This window comes from Hipposideros armiger, unplaced genomic scaffold (assembly GCF_001890085.2).
Source record: "Hipposideros armiger isolate ML-2016 unplaced genomic scaffold, ASM189008v1 scaffold_258, whole genome shotgun sequence".
In the NCBI taxonomy this organism is placed as follows: Eukaryota; Metazoa; Chordata; class Mammalia; order Chiroptera; family Hipposideridae; genus Hipposideros; species Hipposideros armiger.
The window spans coordinates 976037-1003604 of NW_017731608.1; the positions used below are offsets into that span (position 1 = coordinate 976037).

The following is a 27568-nucleotide window of genomic DNA, read 5'->3' on the forward strand; positions in this document are numbered from 1 at the left end:
CAATGATGGTGCCAACTTGGGCCAGTGAAGCAACATCCTCCACAACTAGACTGAAGAACAAAACGACAGCAACTTGTCTGTTCCCCTTTCCCCAATTTCCCAGCACTGTTCCCATCCCCCCAATTCCCCAATAAAAATCTTTAAAAAAAAAAATTACCTTTCCAAAACTCATATGAAAATTCTAAAACTGTTAAAGGAACATAGACTTGTATAGTTTCCATCCAAAGATTGGGAATTTAGTCTGTTCTCCTTTAAAACCATTCTCCTGATTCTCCATACAATGGAAATATTGGGTTGTCAGAAAAAGTCATGACGTATTTTTTCTGTTTTTCGTTGCAAAAATGCGTCATGACTTTTCCAACAACCCAATACTTGTTTCAACCTAGAATGACCTCTTGGCTGATTGTTTTTTTTTGTGTTTTTTTTGAACAAATAAATTATACAAATTAGGATCATGACACTGAATCCAATGAAAATAAAATGAGTAAGAATACTTAGTCCCCAAAGTTTCCAAGTTTGGAAAATAATGGAAAACATAACAGAGTTCCCAGGATGTTAACTTGCAATTTAAATATCTCAGTATTTGAATGATTCCTTCTCTAGTATATGCAGAAACTCTACTATATGCAGTAACTAAATCACTAATCAAAAATAATAAAACTTCAGAAAAAGGCACTTTGGGTTTCCTTTGGATTGTTCCTAGAAAGCAAACTCTCTCAGGACAAATGTCTGACTTCAAAATCTTGACCATCCTCTGTTGGACATTAACCTCTTAACACCATAGTTAAAAGATTTCCACTGAGGAACAGGCTGAAGGGAAGGGGAAGAAATAAATATCAACCAGAAAGCAAACTGGACAGCAAACAAAATTTTCCATCAAGAAACAGAAAGAAATTGTCATTGCTACTCTCGCGAAAATAATACAGACTTTGAAAAGGAAAAACAGCCAAAAGATCGCATGGCCCCTTTACTTCTGAAGCCTCCAGTGACAAAAATCTATATTCCTAGAAGGTAGGATCACAGACAATTAAACGAGACATCACTATGTGCATAAAGTGACTGGTAAAATGAGGAGAAAAAAAGTGAACTGGTAAATGCAAAAAATGACTTATGGGGGATATCGGGAAAATCACGTCCCAGACCTCAGCCTCAGTTTCCCTACCCAAAAAAGGCAAGAACATGACACTTCGCTCAGAGAAGCCAGAGGGCCTGGTTCCATTTGCCTCCACCTACTCAAGGGTCCCTTCAAGGGCCGATCTCAGAGGGGGTCCTCAGTGCAATAGTCCTGACAGGGAGCCTTGAGGGGGAAGAGAAAGGGAGGAGGGTCAATGCGCGCAAAGCTCTATCCGTTCCAGGAAAGCGTTTTTCCCCCACACTGGGGGTGCCAACACCCGCCTGTGACCCCAAATCCCCTCCCTACCGAACCACACCGGACAGCCTCAGCACCTCTCCCTCCTTCCGGCTTCTCCTTCAGTTCCCCGCCGCCTCTCCGACCGCGCCCCCGAACGCAGCCGAGTAGCACCTCCTTTGGCCGCGTCTCCGCAGCCGACCCGCCTGCCCGCCCACCCGCCAGCGCCAAGGTCTTCTCAACCCGGCGGCGGAAGGATGCCGGGCCGGGCCTCCCAGGCTCCTCCCGGGCCTACCTGAAAGGCGGGCGGGGGCTCGGCTTGCAGCCCAGCGGGTGGACTGAACCACAGAGAGGAAGAAGAGCCAGAAGGAAGTAAAGGGCTGCTCTACAGACCAGCGGGAGAAAGCAGCCTGAGCGCAGGCCCTCGCGGTTAAGTCAGCCTTCGACCCGGCGCCGCCGCCGCCGCTCAGGAGACATCAAGCAAGAAGACGGCGCAAGAGATCACCGAATACACGAACGTCCCAGACATCAAAGGAGGAGAGCCCGCGCAATCGTTCAAGGAAGTACAGTCGAGCGCCGAAAAACATATCCGCTCCAACTCAAGGTCCGGCTCCTGTCCAAGACATAAATAAACAAACCCAGATCAAAAGCCAGGGAGTAAAGAAGCCTGTGATTCTGCCATTTTCTGTGTCGGTTGCCGGCTAAATTGTTTAGAGAGCTGGAGTTTTTCTGGAGAGTGTTGAAGAGCAAGTCTTAGTACAATAACACTTGTTGTCTAACACAGTTCACCGACTACCGTATGGATTCCTAACACTATCCCAATTGATCAAATTTGATTATATAGATTATATATAATGAAAAATCTATTAAAGCTCCGATTTAGCGCCTGTAAGCGTAGCAAAGAGAAGCTGGGAAAGTTCAGGGTTGTGTAGTCTGACCTATGGCAGAAAAAAAGCAACACACGTACTGCTTTTCTCTTTATTTTCTTCCAAAGGCCTAGAACCACAGGTATTCCTCGAATATAATGATGAAAAGTCTCTGGGTTCAGAAACTGACAAAGTATGTTGACATGTTCATTGTCACAATAGCGTCTTCCTGAAGTTTCTTCAGTAGACAAAATAATACACTCAACACAAATGTGGATTAATATGTACATCCTAGGTACAATTCAATACATCACTTAGATCACTACAAATATGGATTACTAAGAGTGAGCAATAATATTGGACTCCACCTTCTCCTAAGAAGGAGAGAGGCTTGGGAAGTAAAGGTATTAAGACAGTCCCAGCCCTGACAGAGTGCATAGTCTAATGAAAGTGAAAGACCACATCCTTACAACATGTTTTATTTAAAATTTATTGTAATTAAAAAAAAACAACCTTTAAGTCTGTGAAAATATTTAAGGGACAACTCATATATATAATGCAGGATGAGACCAGCATCCATAACATGAGGACAAAATACTGGGCTTTTATTGTCTACCACTGTTTTAGGGGACTTTTAAAATGAGTAAACACTACAGCAATATTTATGAAAGTTTAAAGAAAGAATTTAGTAATCCGTTTCCAAAGAAAAAGGAAACAAAAGAAAAAAGTAAAAACTAATCTGCTTCCAAAGTTTTAATTTGTTCATATTCCCTTGTAATCCTTGGAAATACCCTACATAATTTATTAAAGTTTAATTTCAGCAGAGATACAATAGTGTATTGTTTTGCATTATATCATTTCCCTATTAAAGTCTTTAATAGTTGTTTTTTGTGTTTTATTTTGTTTGTTTTTTTTAAGCTGAGCCATCCTGCCACCTGTTGGCAGCTCAGCGGCTGCTCAGCTCGGGCTGGGAAGCGAACTGCTGTTGCTCAGAGCTCAAACTCTTGAGTGAGCTCTTAACCAACTGAGTCACTCGGCCGGCCCCAATAGTTGTTATTTTTAACAATTGCACAATATTCCATTGAGAGGATACACTGACCATGCTCCCCATTGTTGAATATGTATGTTGTTTCCAAACATTTCTGCTCTTGGAAAGAGGCAGTTATAACCTTATTATTTATGATTAGGACCTATTGCACATAAACAAAAAAAAAGGAAGCAAGGCAGAGGTTTATTTCTCTGTCATATAAAAGAAATCCAGAGATGTACAGCCTAGGGTAAGGTGTTCAGTGTCAGGATCCAGGCTTTTTCTATCTTGTTGCTTTGACATCTTCAGTAAGTGGCTTTCATCTCAGGTCCAAGACAGCTGCTCAAGCTCTAGCCATCTTGTCTACATTCCAGTCAGCAGGAATCTGAAAGCGGAAAGGCATGTCTCCTAGCCATAAGGACACATCTTGAAAATAGCACAGGACATTTCCACTTATTCATTCCGCTGGCCATAATTTAGTCATACAGCCACACCTAACTGGGAATTAGTCTATATCCTGTGCCCACCAAAAGTCAGGGTCAAATGGATGCTAGGTGACAACTAAATAAGCAGTCTCTGACACATCCCTGCAGCCAGATGAGGCAAATAGACTTTCCCTTGCTGTCATCCCAGGGCTGAGTTTCTACTTCTAGAATGTATGCGTTAGAGAAGCTTCCTTCTTGAAGAGGCTTGTGGGATATAAATGTCTAGAACTACAGTCCTCATTCAAATTTGACCCAAATAACGATGTTATTTGGAAACCTTGATTTCAGTGAGATAAAGCTAAAGAAACGAAATTTAAAGCTACAAGAAATTTTCGGTTTTTCAAAAGCTGGAGACTTTTATTTTGGGAAAAACACCTGAAGGTTATGCAAATGTAAATCTTAAATCATCATCTGAAAATGGAGATTTTGGAGACACTGAGGCTAGACTTCTTGGTGAAATCATAAAAAAAGATGACTTATTCTGCAGGCAGAGTTGCATCTCTACAGGTAATTTTTATTTCCTTCTATTCTTTGTGTGTGTGTGTGTGTGTGTGTGTGTGTGTGTGTTTCTTCAGAGATAAATTTCTTTAGAGGACTGTTTCTTTTCAAGTGTAGGTTTAAGCTTCAATGTGACAGTATGCTACTATTTGTTTTTATGGAGTTTATTTGGACAGAGAGTATATACAAGATATCAGTTGAAACCCTTAAACCTACAGCAATCTCCTCCTACTGGAGGAAGACCTGAAAAGAGGGAACCCGGTGGGCAGAAGTAATAATCATCCTAGGATGCACCACTGATGCTTACATATGGGTATTAAGATTCAATAATTCATTATTATGTTGATTGTTGCATTCTCAGAGGATTCCCCTGGGGGAACCATCACCTTGAAGTAAAATGATGTTTTCCCTGAAGTAGGCTGACCAACTGTCCCCGTTTGCTGAGGACCAAGGCGTTTACCAGGACACAGGAATTTCAGTGCTGAAACTGTGAAAACTCTGGGAAAACTGGCACAATTAGTCACTCTAAGAATGGACCCAGCCACTCTCAATCACATGGAAAGAATTCAGAAAGACTAAACCAGGAAAAGAGGATTGGGGCATGTTGAACTGAGGACATTGCCTGGGATGAAGGGTAAAGGGAGGGGAAAGAAGAGGAGATGATTGTTCCTTATCATGGCTCTGGGCTCTGAGAAACAAATCAGGCCTGAACCTAGGATGAGTCCTCTATTAGGAAGTCCAGGCAGAGGAGTTAGGCCTTGAGCAGCCAAAATGAGCCAGTTGTAGGTTTTGCTGTTCTTTTGTAGCCTGGTCTCATGGCAGTGTGGGCTAATGTATGCACTTTGGGCTGGATGGTAAAGTTAGAAGCAGTGTCACCGGTGATGGAGGAGCAACTCAGTGGAGAGAGATCCCCGAAGGCTCTTCTTTTGGGGGAATTATTCATATAGGATAAATTTCCGGTGGTGGCATTTATCAATGGATTGAAATGTAGGAGCATTTTTAGACTCCAGAATGACAAAGAAATCAGCCCTTCCATAAAGAAAGCTGTATATGTAAGGAAGGGGTAGAGAAAGTCTCAACAGAATGATAGAACCTCTAATGTTTTGCTGAGCAAACATGAAGATTGTTTCAAACACTGTTTTTGCAATTTATGATTTCAAGCTCCACTTCCCTTGCTCCTGTTTAGTATCCAGAGATCTTACCTCTCCTATTTGATTATCACCAAGGGAGTCTTAGATTGTAGTCAAGTTTTTAAAAAAGCCTGTGAATTGTATGTGCCAGGGAACTGGGGTGTTTCCAGACTTCAGTTAGTATTTTACCTTTTTTCTTGCATGATCATTCTCACAATCAACAAAGTCTTAATTCTGAGTCCATCTCTTATACCCACCATTTCTTAAGACCTAAGTGGGATCTAGAGAGTAATATGGGCCCTAAAGACATGTGCATGCACAATGGTTACAACTCCTTGATATCTTATTTTCTTGTCCTTCTCCTAAATTTCCCTCCATTGACAGGGAAAGCAACTGCTAAGCTCAGTCCTTGAGTTGTTTCAGTTCATTGTTTCAGGCAAGGATACAATTATAGTATGTCTATGATCTGTCTAGCCTCTAATTTACCCCTCCCCACCTGTTACACATCTTCACTGTATGACCCCAATTAAAATCGTGTCTTGTTTTTTGTCCCTAAATTAACTTGCTATAGACCCTTACAGGCCAAGGATCCGAAAAGAGGCTCCCTCTCTGTTCACTTCATTTTAAACTAAGAATATGCTTATGGTGCCTCTTTTGTATAATTTGGAATTAGTAAACCAGTGATGATCCAATATTGTAGTTTTCCCTTAATATGTCCTTGGACTTTGCTGTCTTGAAACATCTGACGGCAAATCTGGAAAATTCCTATGCTGGCCAGATGGTCATCTATGAAAAGATGAGGCTTACATAAGGCAGGCAAAATCCTTGACTCTTTCCCAAAAGTATACCAGGGATACACTATAAATCCACAATAAGGGCCTCAAGAGGAGACTTCTCAGGCACTTATAAAAAGCCTCTATGAGCAAACTCTTGGCAATTTGGCAGTACAGACCCTGATCCCTTCCCCAGGTCATTTTGGGCAAAGTGTGACTATGAACTGAAAAATCTCTGGCCTGTAAAAATCCAGGTTGAAAAGAGATTAAAAGAATATATTTGAGGGCCGGCCGAGTCGCGCGTTGGTTAACAACTGGCTTGGGATGCCAGAGGACCCCGGTTCGGATCCCACATATGAGGGCCAGTGACACTGCCCTCTACAGCTAAAATGCTGAACAACAGCTCAACCTGGAGCTGGGCTTCTGTGAGTCCCCAGCGACAGCGTAGGCTGCAGTCCTCTGCTGCAGTGGGTTGCCATAAGCTACCGTGTGTAGCTGGCAGCCAGTGTGAGCAGCCAGCAGCCGCCGTGAGCAGCCATCCAGAGGCCGATGACTGATCTGCCTCACCCGGGAGGAGCGCAATGATGGTGCCAACTTGGGTCAGTGAAGCAACGTCCTCCACAACTAGACTGAAGAACAAAAAGACAGCAACTTGTCTGTTCTCTTTCCCTCGATTCCCCAGCGCTGTTCCACTCCCCCAATTCCCCAATAAAATCTTAAAAAAAACAACCATATATATATATATATTATATAATATACATATTATATAATATATATATTACATATATATTATATATATTATATATATAAAATATATTATATATATATATATAATTCTACAGTTTCTCTGTAGAATTATTAGAAAATAAAATGCTCCCAGGGAAAAAACTGCCAGCCAATGTTCGGTCAGTTCAGCACTTAGAAATTATCTTTGGTGTACAAATAATAGACTTGAAATTGCTTTTGAAATCTCTCCAAGACTGTCTTTCCCACTCAGGCTTCATGTCACCATCTAGTGAGTTAAGACGTGAAAACCCCAATTTTTCTCCAATGTAGTTTTTTTAGGCTAAAATGCTAGACACTTTCCAAGATCACACTCCACCTTGCAGCCACCCTTTCTCCATGTAATACTCATACTAGAACCACAACTTTATAGGGAAAAATATCCATCTCAGGAAACTTGTAAAGACTGAGAGTCAAAATATTGCCTTATGAAGCAGGCTAAGCAAGCTTGGGTCACAAGTTAAACTTTACAAAGTAAAGAAAAATGTAACAGGGCACCTCTATTGCACAATAAATTGAGTTAAAGTTTCCAATCACCTCTTTGTTGTCCACTCTCATCTCAATGACACCATTGTACATATTAAGCTCAATCTCCTGCCAAATGGACTCACTCTTTAGAGTAGGATAATGATGGGAAACAGCATTTGGAGTAGAAATAAACAGCAGATAATAATCCATAATTGTTTTTAATCTTGAGGATGAGTCATCCTCAATTTATTTCCAAATTTCTGTGTCATCAGCTGTTCATTTCTTTGCTTTGAACATCACCAGATTAACACTGCCAAAGGCAGGTAGGAAATGATCCAAGAGGACAATTCAGATGTGTCACACAGTGAGTGGATAAAAAAACCAGGAAAAAGACAATCCTCAGGAAAGTCTCTTTTTTTTTATCCCAGCAAAGGCACCAATGTGTGAACCTAATTTACACTTTCATTATTCCAATCAAGTTGTTTTTTTTTTTTTTAGCTGAGCCATCCTGCCACCTGTTGGCAGCTCAGCAGCTCAGTTCGGGCCAGGAATTGAACTGGCGACCCTGTTGCTCAGAGCTTGCACTCTTAAACAAGCTCTTAACCAACTAAGCCACTCGGCCAGCCCAAGAAATGTGATCTATTTAAATATGAGCTGTCAAAACCTGGGTAAATCTCCTGTGTCTATCAAGCTATCAGGGTCTTTAGATCTGCTGTAAAGTGTAAGCTTGCTACTTTATATTTGACTTGCCTTCTTTAAGCTGATTGGGTTCTTAAACCCATTAGCCTCTAAGTCCTACTCAGGGTTGGAAATAGGAGATTGGAGTCCAGATGTTCACCCTAGAAACTAGGTCCAAGTCACAGTCCAATTACTGCAGAAAGACTAAAGATACAGTTTTTAGACTGTCCCCAACATCCTCTTAAAAACACAATACCAACTCAGATTAGCAGTCATTTACTTATGTCAGAAGACCACTCTCCAACTTAAATTTACTTTTTACACTTGCCTCAGGTTATGCCTATATAGGCAGCAAAGTGGAAAAGCTAAAATACCATCCAAATAATTCAGGACAAATAAATATTGATTTCATCTGAAATTGCCAGATAATTGAAACTAACAAAATAACAACAACAACAACAAACCTGTTCTGGCTAGATGCCAATGTCTGCTGTGCTTTAATTTTGTAGGCACAATCATAAATGTCTGCGACCAATGAGCTTTCAAATGAGTGATGCTCAACCTGGAGTTCAATGCATAGTAGGAAACTGTTGTCTTGGTTTTTGTTTTAGTTAATAAAATTGCAAATGAATCAAGGTATTTTAGCAAAGCCCCAACCCTTCAAAAACACGCAGATTAAATGTCAATTTGTGACAAGTGTCCACATACTCAGTCATGGTAAATGATGGAACTGTGTAGGGGATGATGAGGGGGAAAGTTTGTCACAACTCCTTCTGGGAAGTTTCCCTCCTCCCCACCTTTCACGTTAGCTAAAATGAGTGAGCATTAGCTCCTGACGGATACGGTCAGCCTCTAGGTCCAGGGACTCCATGTGTTCATACTCTTCCTCAGGAGGCTGTTCCATGGATCCTGTCATCGGAGAGGACCAAACATCCATCCCATGCTCCAGGGAGATGTTGTGGAGAACACAGCAGGCCAAGATGATGTGGCTGGACTTCTCTGGGGAGTACTGCAGCGCCCCCTTGGATCCATCCAGGCAACGGAATCGGGAACAGAGGGTCCGGAAAGTCTTCTCAATTACACTGTGAGTTGCAGAATGGGCCATGTTATAGCGATATTCGGCTGGGGTTTCAGGAATGTGAAGTGGGGTCATGAGCCAGGTACGGAGAAAGAAGGAACTGTCACCTGTGGGAAGGCCCAAAGAAAGCATAAGTGATTATAACTAGAATACAAACAAAAAGGAAAATCCAAGAACATATACAGTGAATGGACAAGAAAATGCAACAGCCTCTGCAGCCAAAGCACCCCAGAAAAACCAAGAGGGAAATGCTGTGGTAGTGAGAAGTCATGCCAGAGTCACAAGCATGTAGACATGAGTCTTTGCTAGGAATATCCTCGGTTAAAACCAACAGAGAAAAAGGCTGGCAGCTAAAGAAAGCTAAGTCAGAAAGAATGTAGGTAAGGATGAAGGTGCTGGAGGAAATAAAACTCTGGATTTTCTGAATTCTGAGATATTTTTTCTTTAATAAAAGGTTAGTAAAAACTGTCACATAGCAAGCCAAACTTCAAAATTTCTAAAGAGCAAAAGTGCAAGAGAGAGAGAGCTCAAGAGTTTGAGCTCTGAGTGACAGCGGTTCGAGTCCCAGCCCAAGCTGAGCAGCCGCTGAGCTGCCAACAGGTGGCAGGATGGCTCAGCTAAAAAAAAAAAAAATTGCAGGAGAGAAAAAGAGAATTCTGCCACAAGATCTTAAAACACTTGTGAAGAAAATTTCTAACTTTACCATTAAAATGTCAGGTCTGAAAGCACTACCCAGGAATTTCAGAGTATTTCATACTCTGAAATGATAATTCACTCTCCCAGTGTTAAGAAGAATAAGATACAAGTGCCAGCACCTGTGGTTGAGATCAGAACTCAGGTGTTCTGCCCTACAAAGAACAACATCTTTGTAACAGAGGAACTGGTAGAATTGTACTAACAAGGAGAGCATAAATATAATGATGCAAATAGTTAATATTCAGTGATACGAAAATAAAATCAGAAGTCAATTAAAATAATACACATGCGGCATTTCCCTTAGGTGACTTCCTTATCAAATGATCCTGGAAGTGCTAAAAACAAAAAACAAACAAAAAACTGGGGTGTAATGTTCTAACACAACAGTACAATGTTTCTATAATGTTTAATTGTCCTGACTCACTACATCTGGCAGATGAAATGAATCACAGCCTCTTAGAAATCTAAGACAAACAGGCCCTAGGAGTGCCAGCTTGCATAATTGCTGTGTTCCTGACCCACCATCAATTTTGGTAAATAGTTATGGACTGTTCAGAGTGCTAGGCACTGTTCCAAAACATACAATACTCCTTTCTTTTAGGAGCTTACATTTCTGAGAACTGGATTAACTTTACTTTTTTTAATATATTTTAATTAAAATTTTTTTGAGAGATAATTGACATACAACACTGTATTAGTTTTAGGTGTACTGGATTAACTAAATATCTAAGAAGTCTCACAAAATTTTCAAATTTTAATTCGGCTGACTTTTTTCTTATTTGTCCTAAGTACGACCTATATTTTGATTGAACTCACTCCTACTAAATACTGAATTTAAGAAACTGACTGTAGTAAATAATAATGAAAATAATAACATCTATGACTCATTGAATATCTATTATGTCGCAAGCACTCTGCTGGGCAATTAAAAAATATTATCTCTTATTATCCAATCCCAACTCTGCCAGGTTAGGTATTATTGAATTCACTTTACGAATATGAAGATCAAAATAGTCAGCCATTCTTTGATATGCCAGGCAAAGCAAGGGGAAGAAGCCAGTCACTAATGCCAATGTCAGACTCAGAGTCACTAAAACAATACTGTAATGCTGTAAAAGAGAATAAGATAAACATTTCAGATGAATGCCAAAGTACAGCGATGCTAAATGATATTTGTTAAACGCTTCTGTAAGAAACAGTATGGGACTTAAATGGGGAGACATACAGGACAAACTGGTTAATGTAGACCTTTTATGAAATGCTCTATGGTCATTAAACTCATTATAATCCAAACACCAGTGGAAGGCAGACACTCAGGAGGGGATTAGGATCAGAATTGCTAAACAGATTACAATGGTTTATATGATCAGTCATCCACAAGACTTTCTGGCAGATTTTACCAAAGCTGCTTAACAAGGGCTAGACCAAGAGCTGAAGAAATAACTCAGGCTGAACTGTTCCCAGGAACAGACACATTTGGAGAAGGACACTTAGGTAATGCACTCTGAAGAGACAGATGAGAACTAGGATATGAAAGGATAACACCCACGGTGAAATATGTTAAGAACAAACAAACAAACACACAAACAAAAGGGGGGAATTAGTTAATCCTAGATTTGGCAAATCTAGAACTATTTATTCCACAAATCTGACCATTCCTCATAATTCTGCCAATCTTCCCTCTACATTGTCCACACAACCCCTTAGACACCAGTGTTTCCCAAACTCATCTATTTGTACAACGCATTTAGGGCACCTGTTAAAAATGGATGTTTAGATTCTTTCCTTGAAGGTTCTCATTCCCAAAGTCTGAAGTGGGGCCCAGTGATATACGTTTTTAATAAATTCCCCAGATGACTCTTTTGAGCTGGAAAATTTGCAAAGCACTATTCTAGTTCAGGGGTCTTCAAACTAGTTTTCCTGTTAGAGCTCATGGAGGCTTTCCAACAGGTATGTGCTAGAACTGATAGTACCAAGAGACTCAGTTTCCACGTGGGTCTACTTTCTCCATCCTTAGTGCCTAGCATATAGCCTGGTACCAAAAACGGCCTTCAGAAACATTTGTTAAATGTTGCAATATCCATCTCTTCTACTCTTCCTAAAAAGAAGAGATCCGGAAAAGTATATAACAGTTTGTCAGAGTTTTTACTTATTTTCAACTGTCCTGTAAACAACTCATAAAACTACTTTAAAGCCATAATTCCAAATGAATCTGGGGTCCAAGGGAAAGAAAATCAGTAATTCCTACATGGCCTTGAAGTCCTTAAAAAAAGGAATATTTGCCAAATAGAGTAACTCCTCACATGATTTAGTTTAAATTTTTTTTTCTATTCTTATTTTATTTTATTTTATTGGGGAATTGGGGAAGGGGAACAGTGTTGGGGAATTGGGGAAGGGGAACAGCCAAGTTGTTTTTCAATCTCAGTTGTGGAGGGCACAGCTAGCTCAGCTCCAAGTCCAGTTGCCATCCGGCTGCCCATTGGCAGCTCGCAGCTGCTCAGCTCAAAGTGCTGTGTTCAATCTTAGTTGCCGCATGCTCTAACCACTGAACCATCCGACTGCCTCTTGGCAGCTCCTCAAGGTGCCGTGTTCAATCTTAGTTGTGGGTGGGCATAGCCCATCATCCCTAGCGGGAGTTGAACCCAGCATCCTTGTTAGGAGCACGTGCTCTCACCAGCTGAGCCATCCTGCCACCTGTTGGCAGCTCAGCAGCAGCTCAGCAGCAGCTCAGCTCGGGTGCAGCTCACTGGCCCACTTGGGAATCGAACTGGCAACCCTGCTGCTCAGAGTTTGCGCTCTTAACCAACTAAGCCACTCGGCTGGCCCTGATTTAGTTTTAAAACCTAAACACAGTGACTTAAATATTCTGCACCTTAACTTCATTATCTGTAAAATTGTTATTATTAGTATGTAACTCCTCAAGAGTTTTTATAAGGATTAAGTGAGATAATCCAATACAAAGTGCTTACAACATTGCCTGACAAATTCTAAATGCTCAGTAAATTTTAGCTGGTTTTATAGTTAGGGTACCAAAGTGATTTCATACAAAATGAGCTTGGAACCCAAGTATTCCCACATCTGTGGAAGACGTAACTAGATGAGACATTTCCAAAACAGACTTTCCTTCACTTCTTGGTGTGCGTAATATGAAATTTGAAAGTTCAAAGTAGGCACAAGGTGGGATTAAGATAAAGGTCCACTAAAGAGAAGGTGGTACACTGCAAACAGTATGCAGAAGCACCAACTCAAGAAAATCACTAAGTTCCACGATGTTACCCATGGCACCCTGGCAGCTCTAAGCCAATCATTGTGACAGTAGTCCCTTCCCACTCAGAACAGGGGAGGTTTCACTTTCATGAATCAGTAAACACATGAAAGAGAAACAAAGCACATTAAAGAGACAGAATTCCTGAGCGTCTATTACATGTTAAACCCCGTGTTATGAACATTACAGTGCAGATATGATTAGTGGTTTTCAAAGAGAGGTCTTCCAATCCTTAACGTATGTTTTCATCTCTCACATACGGTATGTTGTATACAAGATAATCCTTGTCTTGTTGCTCACAGGAGAGTAGCACTTTAAAACAAACAAGCAGGCAAACAAACAAACAAACAAAACTAAACTGCCAGGCTCAAGGATTTTATCACTGTTAACTAACTGTATCCCTCAGCTGTAGTCACTTTAGTTTGCACTGCTCAATATTGAATGGGCTCTTGTCCTACTCATATCACTATGCCAGGCTTTCCAATGGCACTTGGGCAGATCTGTGAGTTCCTACAACAACTGTGTAAGTGCACTGTCTACTATCATTTTCATATAGATATAGTGACAATCACAAATGGCAAAAATATATTTGTACAATACTTTATAATGAGCTTTCATATATATATTTCTTATTTCTCACAATAGGTATTACTGCATTTGGCATTATTTTCACCATTTTACTGATGATAAAAATTAAGGCTTAACTGTATGGATGTACTATATTTAACCAGATCTGTACTGATAAGTATTTTGGCTGTATTTAAAGGGGATGTTTTTGTAGGTTTCTTCTTGCTGTTTGCAACTACAAAACACTGCTACAATGCAAATTCTTGTATGTGATTTTTATATCTGCAATGTTCATGCTTATGAACATGTGCCTCCAACATCAACTCTTACAAGTGGAAGATCTGGGTCAACTAATCAGCTTTTAAATTTTAATACATATCTTCTAAATGCTGATTTAAAAAAAATTAAGGCTCAGAGACTTTTCACCTGAGGTATCATTAAAAATAAGGACAGGACCGAGACTCAAGTCTGTAGAGTCCCATATTTCATTCTAGTCTGCTACATAATTTTTCTATGGCTACAAAATGAAGCATTTCCACTGGCAAACTTACCAAGCAGCCAGCTATCTTTGTGCATTCCGGCTTCAAACTGACTACTAAGAGAAGACTGCTGCAGCACAGCATAGTCCTGTAGACTGCCTGGCCAGTTTGTCTCCACAGTCATTAGTGCCCCTCTGATGTCACACACCATCAGGCAATTTAAAGAGTGCAGACCTTTGCGGTTCACATAGGAGAGGTCTTCAGCATTTGGTGCCTTGATTGCCACATGGATACAGTCAACCACCCCTATGACCCCTGGTATCCCTGCCAATCCATAGAATTCATCCTTCAGAGCCTGCATGGAGGCTTCATCAGCTGGAAAGTGAATGAACTGTGAGGCTCTTTCCACAAGCGCTTCGGTGACATTGGCAACACATCGACTCATAGATGCCTGACTGATTCCAATAGCATCTCCCATCCGAGTCTGGAAGGAACCTGAGGTATAGAAGCCAAGTGCTGCAAGGATCTGTGTCTCTGGGCTAATAGCCCTGGATCTCTGAGTAGGTCTAGAAAGACTTGCCCCCAAGAGCTCCACCAAATAATAAATGAACTGTCGAGGAAAACCATACATGGACATCAAGTAGTCATCAGTCACATCATCCAGCTTAAAACGGTCCAAAGTCCGGTGACCTCGGCCATACAGCAAGAGATCACAGTCAAGCACTGTTATGGGTATAGCCATGGTCCATGTAAATGTGGACTCTCCTTCCCTCTGCTATTTTCTCTGAACTCTTTCCAGTGAAGATGTTGGTGCAAGGTCTTTAAAGAAGTGTCAGAATTCAACAGCCAACCATCAGTTAAATGACTCTGGCATTTATAATCTTCTCTCTGTAAAGGTTAAAAGAAAAAAAACAAAAACATTAGAAACATCCCAAAGACTTTCAAGTGATTCAAAGGCTACAATAGCTCCTTTTCTCAATTTTCCATTTTGTTCAAGCAAAAGGTGCTATACCTGTAATTCTGGATTTTTGTCCACTTACTCATGGCTGCTGCACAAGTCTTGTTTGGGTTTCAAGAATAAACTGGGAGTTGAATTTCGGTGGCTCATTTAACGCATGGCATTTGAACTGGGAAGCGTAAAAGACAAATAGAGGTGACGGCATAATTATTCACAAGGTAAAAGAGATCTTCTCCTAACTATAAAGGCCACGAAGCAGCTGACGTAAGTGGTAAATTAGCCAGGGCAGGGATTAGTCACGGAGGGTTTCATTACCCAATGCTCTCTAGTTCCACCTGATAGGTACTGGACGGACAGGGGGTGGGGGGGCTTAAACCAGTCTAACAGAGGAGGATGGGCAAAAACACCGCCCACGACACAGCCCGATGGATGCAGATTGTGTGCTCTAACAATCCCGAGTGAGGCTGAGGGATAGGAAGTAGAGAAGACCAGACAGGTTGGAAGGAAGGCGCGAAAGAAGAGGCTGGGAGAGGCAGGGTTGGGAGGCGACTCCACCGCTTTTAACAAGCGCCTTAAATACGGAATACGAAATACTCTAGAAGTCTGACAGCACGGGCCACTCAAAGTCATCTAAGGCCAGTCACCCACCTCTCGGCGCCTGCCAGGTGACCAGACGCACTCCCCACCCACCCAGCCGGGTCTGGCCCTCCTCCGGAACCAGCAGTAGCACACAAACCGCCACGGCTCTCAGCATAGGCCCCGCCCCCTCCGCGTCGGCGTCCGCCCCACGCCGCGTCCTCACTGAGGCTGCCGCAGCGACCTGCGGTTCGCCGGTGCACATTCCACACGCAGACCAAACGTTCTCGCTGTTTCAAAGACCTCCCTCTTTACACCTTTCTTTTTTTTTTTTTTAAGACGCTTTGAACAATTATCCAGAAAGACTTACATAGAAAGGAAATCAACTTTTATGGGAATCTCGAAGGGGAAAGAGATTAAATAGGACGTACATCCGCAGCGAAAGTGCGGCTGAGGTTAGACAGCTGTATTTCCCCCGTAGCCCTCTTCCTCCCCCCGCCTTCACCGAAGCGGATGAAAACAAACACTAACGATGGCGGCGCCGGGAAGCGACCGGCTGTTGGGGTTACGGCAGGAGTGATCGCTTGAGCTGTGCGGAGACCCCTGAAGAGCTCCGGTCGACGCGAGTGCGACAGCTCGCTCAGTCTTGAGAGCGAAACAGCCAGGGCCTGCGAGCCACGAGCCTTCTGCGGCGTGAGGTATCTGTCTGCGACCGGTGCTGTCACTGCAGCTCCGGAGCGCGGAACCCTCAGCCAGGAGGCGCAGCTGGCCGGCCCCAGGCCCCGGCCTTCGTAATGAGAGCCCCGAACCACTCTCTGTGTCGCAGCTTCGCAGGTACTAACTTTAGAGAGGATACCCTCCACCTCGCTCGGCGCCCCCGGGTGGGAGGCTATGGATCTGCGGCCTGTCGGGTCTCTCTTTGGGAAGCTGAAGCCGACCAGCCGCGGTTCAGCCCCATGAGCTTCCTTTGGGAAGTCGGGTTGGTGTAGGCCCCGCTGGGACTTGATTGTTCCCAGTCTTTACAAAGACCCCCCAGGCGCTTTCGTCTCCACTTTCTCAGTTCTTGGGTTCAGTCCTCAGGCTTTTTGGAATAACGTGTAGGTCCGTAACTCCGGGGTTGGGTACCAGTGTGAGTGAGGTAGGTTTTCACTCAATCAAGATTTGTTGAGTGCCAAATATGTACTCCGCGTGTAGGTGAGGGTGACTGTTGACTAGTGAAAAAAGGGACCCAAGGTTCACGACTATCTTCTTACTGGCAGTGGAACGACCTGTGGAAACCTGCGCTCCATTCTCATTAAATAAATCTCTGGGTAAGTGGCTCTGCACCTTCTGGGGTTCATCACTAACTCATCTCAGTTTTCACTTTCCCAGTCAATTAGTTCCCAGTTTGCTTGGTCAATTCAGCCTAGTATTTCACTCTCAGTGTTTCTTCCTCTTCTGGCCATCCCACCATCAGAGAGAGAGCCAAGAGGGAGAGGGAATATAAATAAATGAATATCAAAGGAATAAAGTCCCTAGTATCTCATTATGCTTAGTTTAAAACTCATCTCCTAAGGTGGTAGAATTTATTGAACACATTCAATGGAAGATGTGCAATCATAAGAAACAACAGACTCCCTGTACACTAAATTAACTCCGGGTTTTGTGTGTTGTTTTGTGAGTGTGCTTTTCATGTGTGGATAATGTGGCTCTAACTAAATTACAAGTTTTTTTGTTTTCGACTACATTTTTCAGCTGAGCAGAAGTCATAAATGCTTGTGGAATGGAATCCTGAGTTAACAATATTTTTAATACACAGTGGATGATGAATAAATGCTGAAGCAAGCGTCACATATACTGATCTGCATAGTAAGATGCATGTAGTTAATTCATGTGCTATTTTCAAATTGTACCCCTTGGGGTATAAAATTAAGAAGGCTATCGCAACTTTTGAGATTTACATTTCATAAAAATTGCAGGCCACTTCGTTTTTTCATCACTGTACTTACACTTAACAGTTTTTATTGTATATTTGTATTTTTCCCTGAAGAGTGGTTATTAAAATTGAAGCAAAACCTGTAGACCTTCAGCTACTAAATACTTCAAACTATATTGTTTTATTTAGGAATTGAATCAGCTGGGACCAGTGGAGTCCTACCATATAAGCACACTGGAATTGTACTGTATGGAGGTGGGGGCAATAAATCACCTTTCTTCATTTCCTGCCCTCTTCCACCTAGCTGTATTAGCTTATGACCTCCATGACTCAGAGCAGGGTGTCCATAGCCTAAATGCAAAAATAGCCTAAGACATTAACTTTTGATCTTCCAAAAACCTGTGTCCTACTATATAAGTGATTTTTCAAGGATAATTTTAACTATTCAGAAAATGCACCCACTGTAGAATTTATTGCACCCAATCAGTAAAGGTCCATTCCCAACACCCTGCAATTATATTTTGCTCAAGTGGGAGTAGAAGGTATTTATTTCAGAATCTTTATCTGGAGAGAAGTTATTTAATTTTAGTAATGCCTAGAAATACCTAAAACTTCATTTTTAAGTATTTCTTTTCCTTTTAAATTACTTTTTGCTTATCATAGAAGAGATGAAAATTACACGCATAACACTGTGCCGGTTAGATTCAGAGATGAAGCGTACACTTAAAAAATTCCTCACTGTCATGACTTTATTATTCAACTTAAGTTTTTTTGTTTGTTTTGTTTTGTTTTTGAATGGAAGAAAAGTATAGAGACTCACTGATTAAGAAATGCAGGCTGTTCAGCTGATATTTGAGCCTCCATATTGCTTAAGACTTTTGTGACTTGTACGTTGACTTGAGAGTCTTGAAGTATATATACTTTACCAAAAGTCTATTTTTGAACAAAGCTTACCTAAACTTTATGTGTGGGTGATTTGGAAGTAAGTTCCAACTTGGGGTGTAGAACTGAGTAAGATGAATTTCCAAAGGGCATAATTTCTTCATGCATTTTTTTAAGAGAGGAAAAGGGTGCATGGGGTTGCTGGTCCTTGTTTCCTCTTTGTCAAATTATGGAGACTAATGAAAACTGCAAGCAGTCCCTGATAGGATAAAGGCATGTAACCTGGAATAATGCAGAGGAGGTTATCTCATCCTCTTTCCTAGGGGGAATCAAGAAACTTTTCTTAAAGTTGGGTTTTAAATCTTAAAAGGATTTTAAATCTTTAAAGAGATGTAAAATTAGTTTTAAATCTTTGGAAGGATTTTAAATCCTTAAAGAGATTTAAGATTAAATTTAAATAGTTGTTTTTAAGTGTAGAGTAAATGTGGACTAGTTTATTAGTGAAATCCACTAAATGCCGATGTAGGTGGCACAGGAAATTTGCCTTGCCCTTGTTGTAGCCCCCATCTGCCCTTGGTTACAGAAGGGATACATTGCGAGTCACCACTACTTAGAAAAACAATTAACGTGCACAATTGACTGATCAATTGTATCTTCTTAGTAAAAGTAAAGGTAATAAAGTATTTATAGAAGTGACAACTTAGTATTATTGTTATTTTGGAAAATGCTGCTTTTTTTGGCTTTTGATTCATACAAATGTGAAAGAAATACAGAGTTAAAATCATTTTATATTCTTTCCAGTCTTAAGGTTACTGAACGTTCTGCAATTCTTCTCTATTACAAACAGCTATTAGATTATTAGGAGAGAGATTATGTTAAGAAATACTTATTGAGATTTAGATGTCCTGTTTTAAATATAAGCTTAAGGGTGTTTTTGCTCCTTAATCTATTTCTGCTGGAATTTTCAAGAAACCTATAGATAGTATTGGCCTTATTCTTTGGACTGGTTAATTAAGCATGGCTTTTATCTTTATTCCCACCTCCCATTTTCTTTGGTTTATTTTACTTTCTGGTTCCCTAAACTGAATACTTATTTAAATATCTTTAAATTACAAAGACATTTAAGGATATTAATTTTCCTCTGAATTCCCTTTTTGCGGTATCTCATTTGTTGTCAAATATTCTGCATTTCGTTAAGTTCTAGATAATTTGTAACTTTGGTTCTTATTTCAGTGTTTATAATAAAATCTTAATGTATATGTTGTTAACTTCTATTGTGTATTTCTAATTTATTGGATTATGGGAAATAATATCTTGGGGAAAAAATTTTATGGTCAAGAGCATGATCAATTTATAGTGTCCCTTGAACCTGAAAGAATGATGTGAAAGGTAGTGTTATATAACAAAGAGCTTTTTGAGCATCTCGTATGTGGCAAGTACTCTTTATAGAAACGATCTCATTTACTCCTCACCAATCCTATGAGGGTAGGTATCATTATTTATAAACATTTTGTAGTAAAGGAATATTAGGTACAGAAAGATTGAGTGACTTGCCCTATATGCCACAACATATATATTAGACTTGGTTTTATTATTCAGATTCTCTATATTTTTGTTTATATCTACGTGATATATGTAAATAGATATGTTGAATCTTCAGGTATAGTTTTGGTTTTATCAAACTTTCCTAGTATCTCTAGGAATTTTTGCTTCATGTATTTTATTGTCATATTGCTTATGTATAAAGGTTTATGGCCATTATATTTTCAGAGATTATCATTACTTGGTATCCCTTTTAATCTAATTTCATCACTTTGGCCTGGAATTCTGTTATAAATATTGCCACTTCTGCTTTCTTTCTTTTTTTCTATCTTTCCTGTTCCTCATTTTAAAAACTGAGTATATCTGCTTATTTCTTTATTTTCAAAACTTCCTTTGTAACTCTTTTAGGAAGGAAGATGATTTCAGTTGTTTAAACTTTCTATTATGTTTCTCTTTTGTCTACAAAGAACTTTCTAAATGGAAAAAAGGATTTTTATAATTTAATAACTGATGCCTGAAAGCGGAGAAATTACTGTTTTGTTGTTTACACTTGAACTTGTACTTAACTATTTTTTCTTGTTAACTGTTCCTAATTTACCATATTGAACTTTTTCAGCCCAAACCCAAAACATTAAAAAACTCTATATTAAAAATTGGAAAACATAGAAATTATTTTTGCAGCAATTGATATTAACTTCATATAAGGGCTGGAGGTATTATCTAGAACCATTTTTATATAATCTCTTGCCAAATTATTTAGTTGTTTATTTGAAATTATTTGCCCTTTCCTTCATTTTTTTGGCAGTGTCACCTTAATCCACTGTGGGAATAATCCCACATTAATTCAGTAATGGTGGGATTACTGAAATAGCTTCCAAGCTGGTCTCTCTGCTTCCAGTCCCTTGATTTCATCTCCCTCTCTATATATATTCAAATTGGTGTCCCTAAATCTTTAACCTGGCCAGACCATAATTATCCACTTTATTTATCTTTACCTCTTTACATGAAAACTCTCAGCTATATATTTCCTAATTTTGCTACTTTCCTATTCTTGCTTCTCTTCCTCTGGGACTCCAGTTACACATATATTAGACCTTTCCTCAGTGTCTCAGGTAATCTCATGTCTCATTTTATTCCTGTTGCCATGATATGATTAAATACCTTAAATAGTGCCCTTTCACTCTCAAAATTATCCCCAAAGTGTGTATTTACTTTATGTTTCTTGTACACTTGTCTCTGTTTTCCATCCATTCACTTCTCTGTACTTCATTCTGGATATATTTTCTTTTGGCCTATGTTCCCTTTCAATATTTCTGTCTTCTGTTGGCCTAATCTGTTAAAGACTCAACCATTGAGTTTCTTCAGTTAGTGTTTTTGTTTTTTAGTTCTAGAATTTCTGTTTGGTTCTTTTTATAGTTTCTAGTTCTCTGTCAAATTCTCAATTTTGTGTTTTATTTAATTGAACATATTAAGCATAGTAATTTTAAAATCTGTGTCTGATAACTCTATTACTATGTTTCTAATGTCTGCTGTATCTGTTGGATTTTGGTCATTTGGGTTTGTCTCTATGAATGCCTAGTTTATTTTACTGTGTGCCAGATATTGTATATGAAAAATTGTAGAGATAATTTGTGGGCTAGGATATTATTTTCTTCCAGGGTGAAATCATGTATGTTTCTGGCAGAGGCTAAGGGCAGCCCTTATCCCATAGAGAAATGTTTTTAAACTTTAATAATAAAAATTTTTTGCAAGATAGCTTAAAGTCATACAAATTACAACTATATTTAATTGTTTTCTGAGAGAAAGAAAAATAATCCACTGTTTTTATAAGTTAAAAAATAGCATATTTATCTGTGTTGTATATTATGTACTAAAAGGGAAAGGAGGAGCCGAGAGGGACTATGAAAAACAAAGAAATACTTAGAGAAAAAGAAAAAGACCCATGTGTAATGTCTGTTCTCTCTCTTTTATGTATTTAACGAGTTCACAAGTAAGCACATTTCCTCTTAGCTTGCCCATCTTCTATCTCAGATGCATTGTCTATGATATTGTCTTGTTCTTTTGAGTTCTTGATGTTTTATTTCCATCTACAGTCTGTAAATTTCTGTAAATTTTTAAATTATTAATTCATTTAGCTAAAAGTTGAGAGGAGGTGTTGAGTGTGGCCGGGAAGCATGCTCTTGATCCACAACTGTGAAACCTACTCCCAAGGCTCTTTCAGACATGCTTCTGCCTGTTTCTAGGGGTTTTCGTGATCTTGGACTGCTTTTTAGGTTAATTTCGTGGCTTTTTGTTTCTTTACCATGCATGTGAGTAGTGTAATTTTGGATCTTACATCTATGTACTTTACTGACTTATGTTTTTAGGTTTGAGTATGATTTGCCTACCTCCAAACTTTGCCATGATCGATGGCAAACCTCTTTATTGCTTCTGTAGGATTCCTCTGGCTTCTGTGATCAAGGAGCACTTGGCTCTGGGGTTTTATGCAGGGGGACCGGGTTTCTACCTGCCCATAACAGCAAGGTCCTGTCCTCCACCCCCACTCTTATACTTGTGTGTTAGCTAGAAGGACCTGACCTTGCTCTCCATAGGCCTCAGCTGCCTGGCATCAAATTTCTCATATCTGTGGCTTTGACTTACCTTTTTTCTGGAACCTGGGATTTCTCAGTATTTCTGGTTCAGCTGTGTATCAAAACCTTTGTATTGTCATATTTTATCTGCATTTTTATGTGCTGGTAGGTGGGGGGTGGGGGTGGGGAGGACTAACAACATCAGTTCAGTCCACCTTGTTGGAGTCCCCCTTATGTTTATCATGGCACAGTGCGTTGAACTCTTTGCCTATTTACTCTAAAGCAAGTGATGGGATCTTGGAAGTACAGCCAGAGCAATTATTCAGATGTTGGAAAAATTGTATTAGAAATAGGTCCACAAAGAGATAGACCTAATTTGGAAAAATTTATGCTGGGTGAAAATTAGTTAAACTCTCCACCCTTATTTATTTATCTTTACCCAGCCATTTGATGAGAATGGATTTTGTTTGTTAATTAAAAACAATTTTTTGAAAAAATGTCAGATCTGCAGAAAAATTGTAAGAATATTCCAATGAACTCTCATATATTCTTCAGCTGAATTCATACATTGTTCATTCTTTGCCACATTGCTCTACTTTTCTCTATATGTATCATATACTACATAATATAATATAGATCTTACTTTTTTCTTTTTCTATTTTTGTTGGACTCTTGAAAAGTTACTTGTGTCTTTTAAGAACAGCTCATGGGCCAAGTGTAATTGTGTCGAATTCAAGAACTTTAACACTGATGCAATACTGTTACCTAGTATATAGTCAGTGTTCAAATGTTGCCAGTTGTTTCAATACTATCTTTTATATAGCAACATTTTTTTTAAAGTCAGGATCAAACATTGCATGTAGTTGTCATACTTCTTTAATTGCCTTTATTTTAAAATAGTTCTTCAACCCATTTTTTTACTTTCCTAAGATTGACATTTTTGAAGAGTACAAGCTTGTTATTTTGCAAAATGTCTTTAAATTTAAGCTCATCTGATTGCTTCTTCATGGTTAGATTCAGGTTATACAAGTTTAGCAGGAAAGCTAGTAAGTGATATATCCTCTCACTACATCATATCAAGAGGGGTATAATGTCAGTTTTTCAATTTTGATTATTTCTTTCATTATTTTGTTAAGATTGTGTCTACCAGACTTCTCTTTGTAATTGATAAGTAATCTGTGGGAAGATTGTAAAAATACCTTATTTGCCAACGAACTTTCACCCGGTGGTTTTATCATAATTCTGTTATTGTACATTTGCTAATTGGCAATCTACTGTAAAGAAGTATTTCACCTTCTTCCCAATTAATTGTACAGCTAGCTGCCTTTGAAGCCAGTGTTGGAGGAAATGTGAAAATCTTTGCTTTAGAAAAAAATGACTATGGCGAGAAAAGATTGTCTCTGCTCTTCCACTGTTAGCTGGAGAAGCAAATGTAAAATTGTCAGTTTTAATTTCAGTGTTACATATTCTTACATGTTCTTACATGTAAGACTTACTTATTCTTGCATGACAAATGTGTTTAAAAGCACTTTATTGGTACAAAGTGTTATTTAAATTCTTATCAATCTTGAAAATAATGTTTGTGCTGAGCATTTGTCAGCAAGTTTTTTTTTTAAAAGATTTTTATTGGGGAATTGGGGGATGGGAACAGTGCTGGAGAATTGAGGAAAGGGGAACAGACAAGTTGCTGTCGTTTTGTTCTTCAGTCTAGTTGTGGAGAACGTTGCTTCACTGGCCCAAGTTGGCACCATCATTGCGCTCTTCNCTTCTGGACGGCCGCTCACGCTGGCTGCTGGCTACACACGGTAGACCATGGCAACCCACTGCAGCAGGGGCTGCAGCCCACGTCATTGCCTGCGACTCAGGGCAGCCCAGCTCCAGGTTGAGCTGTTGTTCAGCATCCTAGCTGTAGAGGGCAGTGTCACTGGCCCTCATATGTGGGATCCGAACCAGGGCCCTCTGGCGTCCCAAGCCAGCTCTTAACCAACGTGCCACTTGGCTGGCCCAGCAAGTTTGTTTTTTAAATTGCAGACAAAATATCCTATTATCTCTAATGGTTTTGAGGTTATATTTTGTAGTTTGTGTGAATAGAAATAGGTATTGTATATAAATATGAAAATAATATTGTTAATATGCTAGGAGCTGTTAACTCAAAACAACTGAATTTGGTTAATAATATTCATCCTTAAAATAAATCAAGGAAATGTTATCTGTTCAGTATTAGATTAGTTCCATATATAAATTTGCTTTTAAAAAAACCTAAGGTTGTCAAGAGAATTAGAAGACAAGCCACAGACTGAGAGAAAATATTTGTAAAAGACACACCTGATAAAAGACCATTATCCTTCGTAGATACAGACAACAGAATGGTGGTTACCAGAGGGAATGGGGCTTGGGGGAGGGTGAAGAGGGTAAAGGGGTCAAATACAAGGTGCTGGGAAAAGACTAGACTTTGTTGGTGAGCACACAGTAGAGTATACAGATGTATTATAGAGTTGTACACCTGACATTTATATAATGTTATTAACCAATGTCACCCCAATATGTTTAATTAAAAAAATTGAAAAAAAAAAGACTTGTATCTAAAACATACAAAGAGCTCTAAAAACACAATACAACAAACAACCCCATTAAAAAATGGGCCAAAGGCCTTAACAGATACCTCATCAAAAACGTACGGGTGGCAAAGAAGCATAGGAAAAGATACTTAGCATCACATGTCATCGGTGAAATACAAATTGAAATAACACTGAGTTACCACTACACACCTATTAGAATGGCCAGAATCCAAAACGCGGACCACCAAATGCGGTGGAGGCTGTGGAGCAACAGGAACTGGCATTCAGTGCCGGGGGCAATGCAGAACGGTACGGCCACTTTGGAAGACAGTTTGAAGGTTTCCTACAAAACTAAGCATACTCTTCCCAGGTGGCCCAGCAATTGCTTTCCTTGGTATTTACCCAAAGGAGTTGAAAACTTGCCCAGCATGAGATTGGAGGCTCCTCTGGAGAAATTCAGCGTCCTCAGGGGAAAATCTCTGTATACTGAAATGAGTTTTTTTTCAATTGAAAGGGGATGGAGTGGGGGCGGGGGGGGCAACTTGTTCCTGATGACCCTCTGTGAGCTCCACCCATTTACCAGCCTCACTCAAAATACCCTGAGTTTCTTTCGGGTTCCTCATGCTGAAGTGTGAATGAGACAGCTAGGATCACCAGTCACGATGAAAACCTCTAACGTGGCCGCCAGTGTTTTTTAAGCCAAATGAAGAAGGGGGGTCCAGAGGTGGGAATGGGAATGTCCCCTATAGACTTTGGTAACTGAAGTCCAGCATGTTTTTGATTCAGTGTTTCTGAAAAGTTAGTGCTTGTCCAGTCTTCTAAAATTAGGGAGGAAGGGCAGTGCTGGCTTGAGTGGGGTCCTGAAGGGGGTGTAGGGCCCGGAGTGAGGTCTCGCTGTTTCTTCTGTGGGCTTTCAAGTAATCCTGTTCCAGCCCCACCTGCCACCTCACCTTGAGGAGATATTTGGTACCTCTAGTTCCTTAGCCTTTCTTGGACTCTTAGGTTCAGAGGAGCTTGCTTTGTCTAGCATTTCCCCTCTGGTGGCTTGGATGTCAGCTCTGCACTGCCCAGTTACCTAGTTCTTCTGTTTTCCATCTACCAGAACTTTGATGTTATCGCCATGGCTGTTTCTTGTCTGTTTGTATGCTTTTTAAGCACCCTTCCTTTTGTCATTTTAATGTTACAGGCATGAGCAGAAATAAACATTGAAACCTTTATACTTAACCAGTCTGTTCACTTTTTCCCCAATATTTTATTGACATCTTTCACTTGGCTATTTCCTCTTCTGGGTTTATTTATAGCTTTTGTATTTCTGTGCTTTTAATTGGGGATTGAGAAGTTGAGATAATTTTTTTGTTTGTTTTTAAAGATTTTATTGGGGAATTGGGGGAGGGTAACAGCGCTGGGGAATCAGGGAAGGGGAACAGACAAGTTGCTGTCCTTTTGTTCTTCAGTCTAGTTGTGGAGGATGTTGCTTCACTGGCCCATGTTGGTATTATCATTGCGCTCTTCCCGGCTTTGACAGATGGGTCGCCAGCCTCCAGACAGCTGCTCACAGCGGCTGCCGGCTGCTCACACTGGCTGCTGGCCACACACGATAGTCCATGGCAGCCCACTGCAGCAGGGGCTGCAGCCCATGCCGTCGCCAGCGACTCACGGCAGCCCAGCTCCAGGTCGAGCTGTTGTTCAGCATCTTAGCTGTAGAGGGCAGTGTTACTGGCCCTCATATGTGGGATTCGAACCAAGGATCTGCTGCTCAGAGTTGGCGTCTCAAGCCAGCTCTTAACCAACGCACCAACGCACCACTCGGCGGCACAAATGAATTTTTTATAAATATCTGAGATTATACATAGTAATTGGGTTATGTCCCTAGGGCAAAAAATTTAATAAAGAAGGTAGTAAGTATCTGTATGAACTTACATATTCAGCATATTATCAGGAAAGGGACAAGAAATGGGGAAGCTTGCAAAAGAGCTTGCAACATAACTGAGAGACTAGAATGCTAAGAGGTAAAATGACCCTGACTTGAACTAAATGGTAACCGTTTAAAAGCCCTACTTTGGCTGTGTCCTCTAGCAGCCTGTGAATAATGGCCTTAAAACCCATCCCATTAGTGCCCGGGTCCTGCCTCAGCGTTCCAGAGAACAGTACCTGAAGTGGGGGGCGAGGTTTAAGGAAACAAAGAGACAAAGAGACAAAGAGGGTCCAGGAGGACTGGAAGCATTCTTGGCAACCAGCCCTGGGTTTATTTCCCAGCATCATTATATACATCCAGGATACGTGCAAAGCAGAAGGGACAAATATGCATTACCTCATTCAAAAGTACATCATTATGGGGCCGGCCGAGTGGCTCAGTTGGTTAAGAGCTCGCTCAAGAGTTTGAGCTCTGAGCAACAGCGGTTCGAGTCCAGCCCGAGCTGAGCAGC

General features: G+C 40.3%; 3 protein-coding genes across 21 annotated transcripts in view; 1 reads left to right on the forward strand and 2 right to left on the reverse strand.

The window, feature by feature from the left end:
- AMBRA1 (autophagy and beclin 1 regulator 1) overlaps positions 1 to 1882 on the reverse strand; it is a 172257-nt gene extending 170375 nt beyond the window's left edge. For 4 of the 8 annotated variants that reach the window (XM_019656469.1, XM_019656467.1, XM_019656466.1 and 1 more), the window contains exon 1: positions 1644 to 1836. The gene's annotated coding sequence lies outside the window, so the exon portion shown is untranslated. Of the gene's footprint in view, positions 1 to 1162; positions 1188 to 1420; positions 1528 to 1643 lie in introns of those variants that run through there. The other 4 variants (XM_019656468.1, XM_019656464.1, XM_019656463.1 and 1 more) reach the window with 4 other exon arrangements.
- A 6639-nt stretch (positions 1883 to 8521) lies between these two features.
- Positions 8522 to 15844, reverse strand: HARBI1 (harbinger transposase derived 1). 3 transcript variants are annotated; one of them, XM_019656312.1, is made up of 4 exons: positions 15748 to 15844; positions 15182 to 15268; positions 14214 to 15029; positions 8522 to 9241 (listed from the first exon to the last, which is right to left on the reverse strand). In XM_019656312.1, the coding sequence occupies exons 3-4, from the start codon at positions 14881 to 14883 to the stop codon at positions 8862 to 8864; spliced, it is 1050 nt and encodes a 349-aa protein (XP_019511857.1). In that variant the 5' UTR covers positions 14884 to 15029; positions 15182 to 15268; positions 15748 to 15844; the 3' UTR covers positions 8522 to 8861. The 3 variants fall into 3 exon arrangements, with proteins under 3 accessions (XP_019511857.1, XP_019511856.1, XP_019511858.1); XM_019656311.1 differs by having other exon boundaries at positions 15154 to 15268; XM_019656313.1 differs by lacking the exon at positions 15182 to 15268.
- A 55-nt stretch (positions 15845 to 15899) lies between these two features.
- Positions 15900 to 27568, forward strand: part of ATG13 (autophagy related 13) — a 43483-nt gene continuing 31814 nt past the window's right edge. For 3 of the 10 annotated variants that reach the window (XM_019656388.1, XM_019656391.1, XM_019656395.1), the window contains exons 1-2: positions 15900 to 16509; positions 16870 to 16985. The gene's annotated coding sequence lies outside the window, so the exon portion shown is untranslated. The remainder of the gene's footprint in view (positions 16510 to 16869; positions 16986 to 27568) is intronic. The other 7 variants (XM_019656392.1, XM_019656396.1, XM_019656387.1 and 4 more) reach the window with 5 other exon arrangements.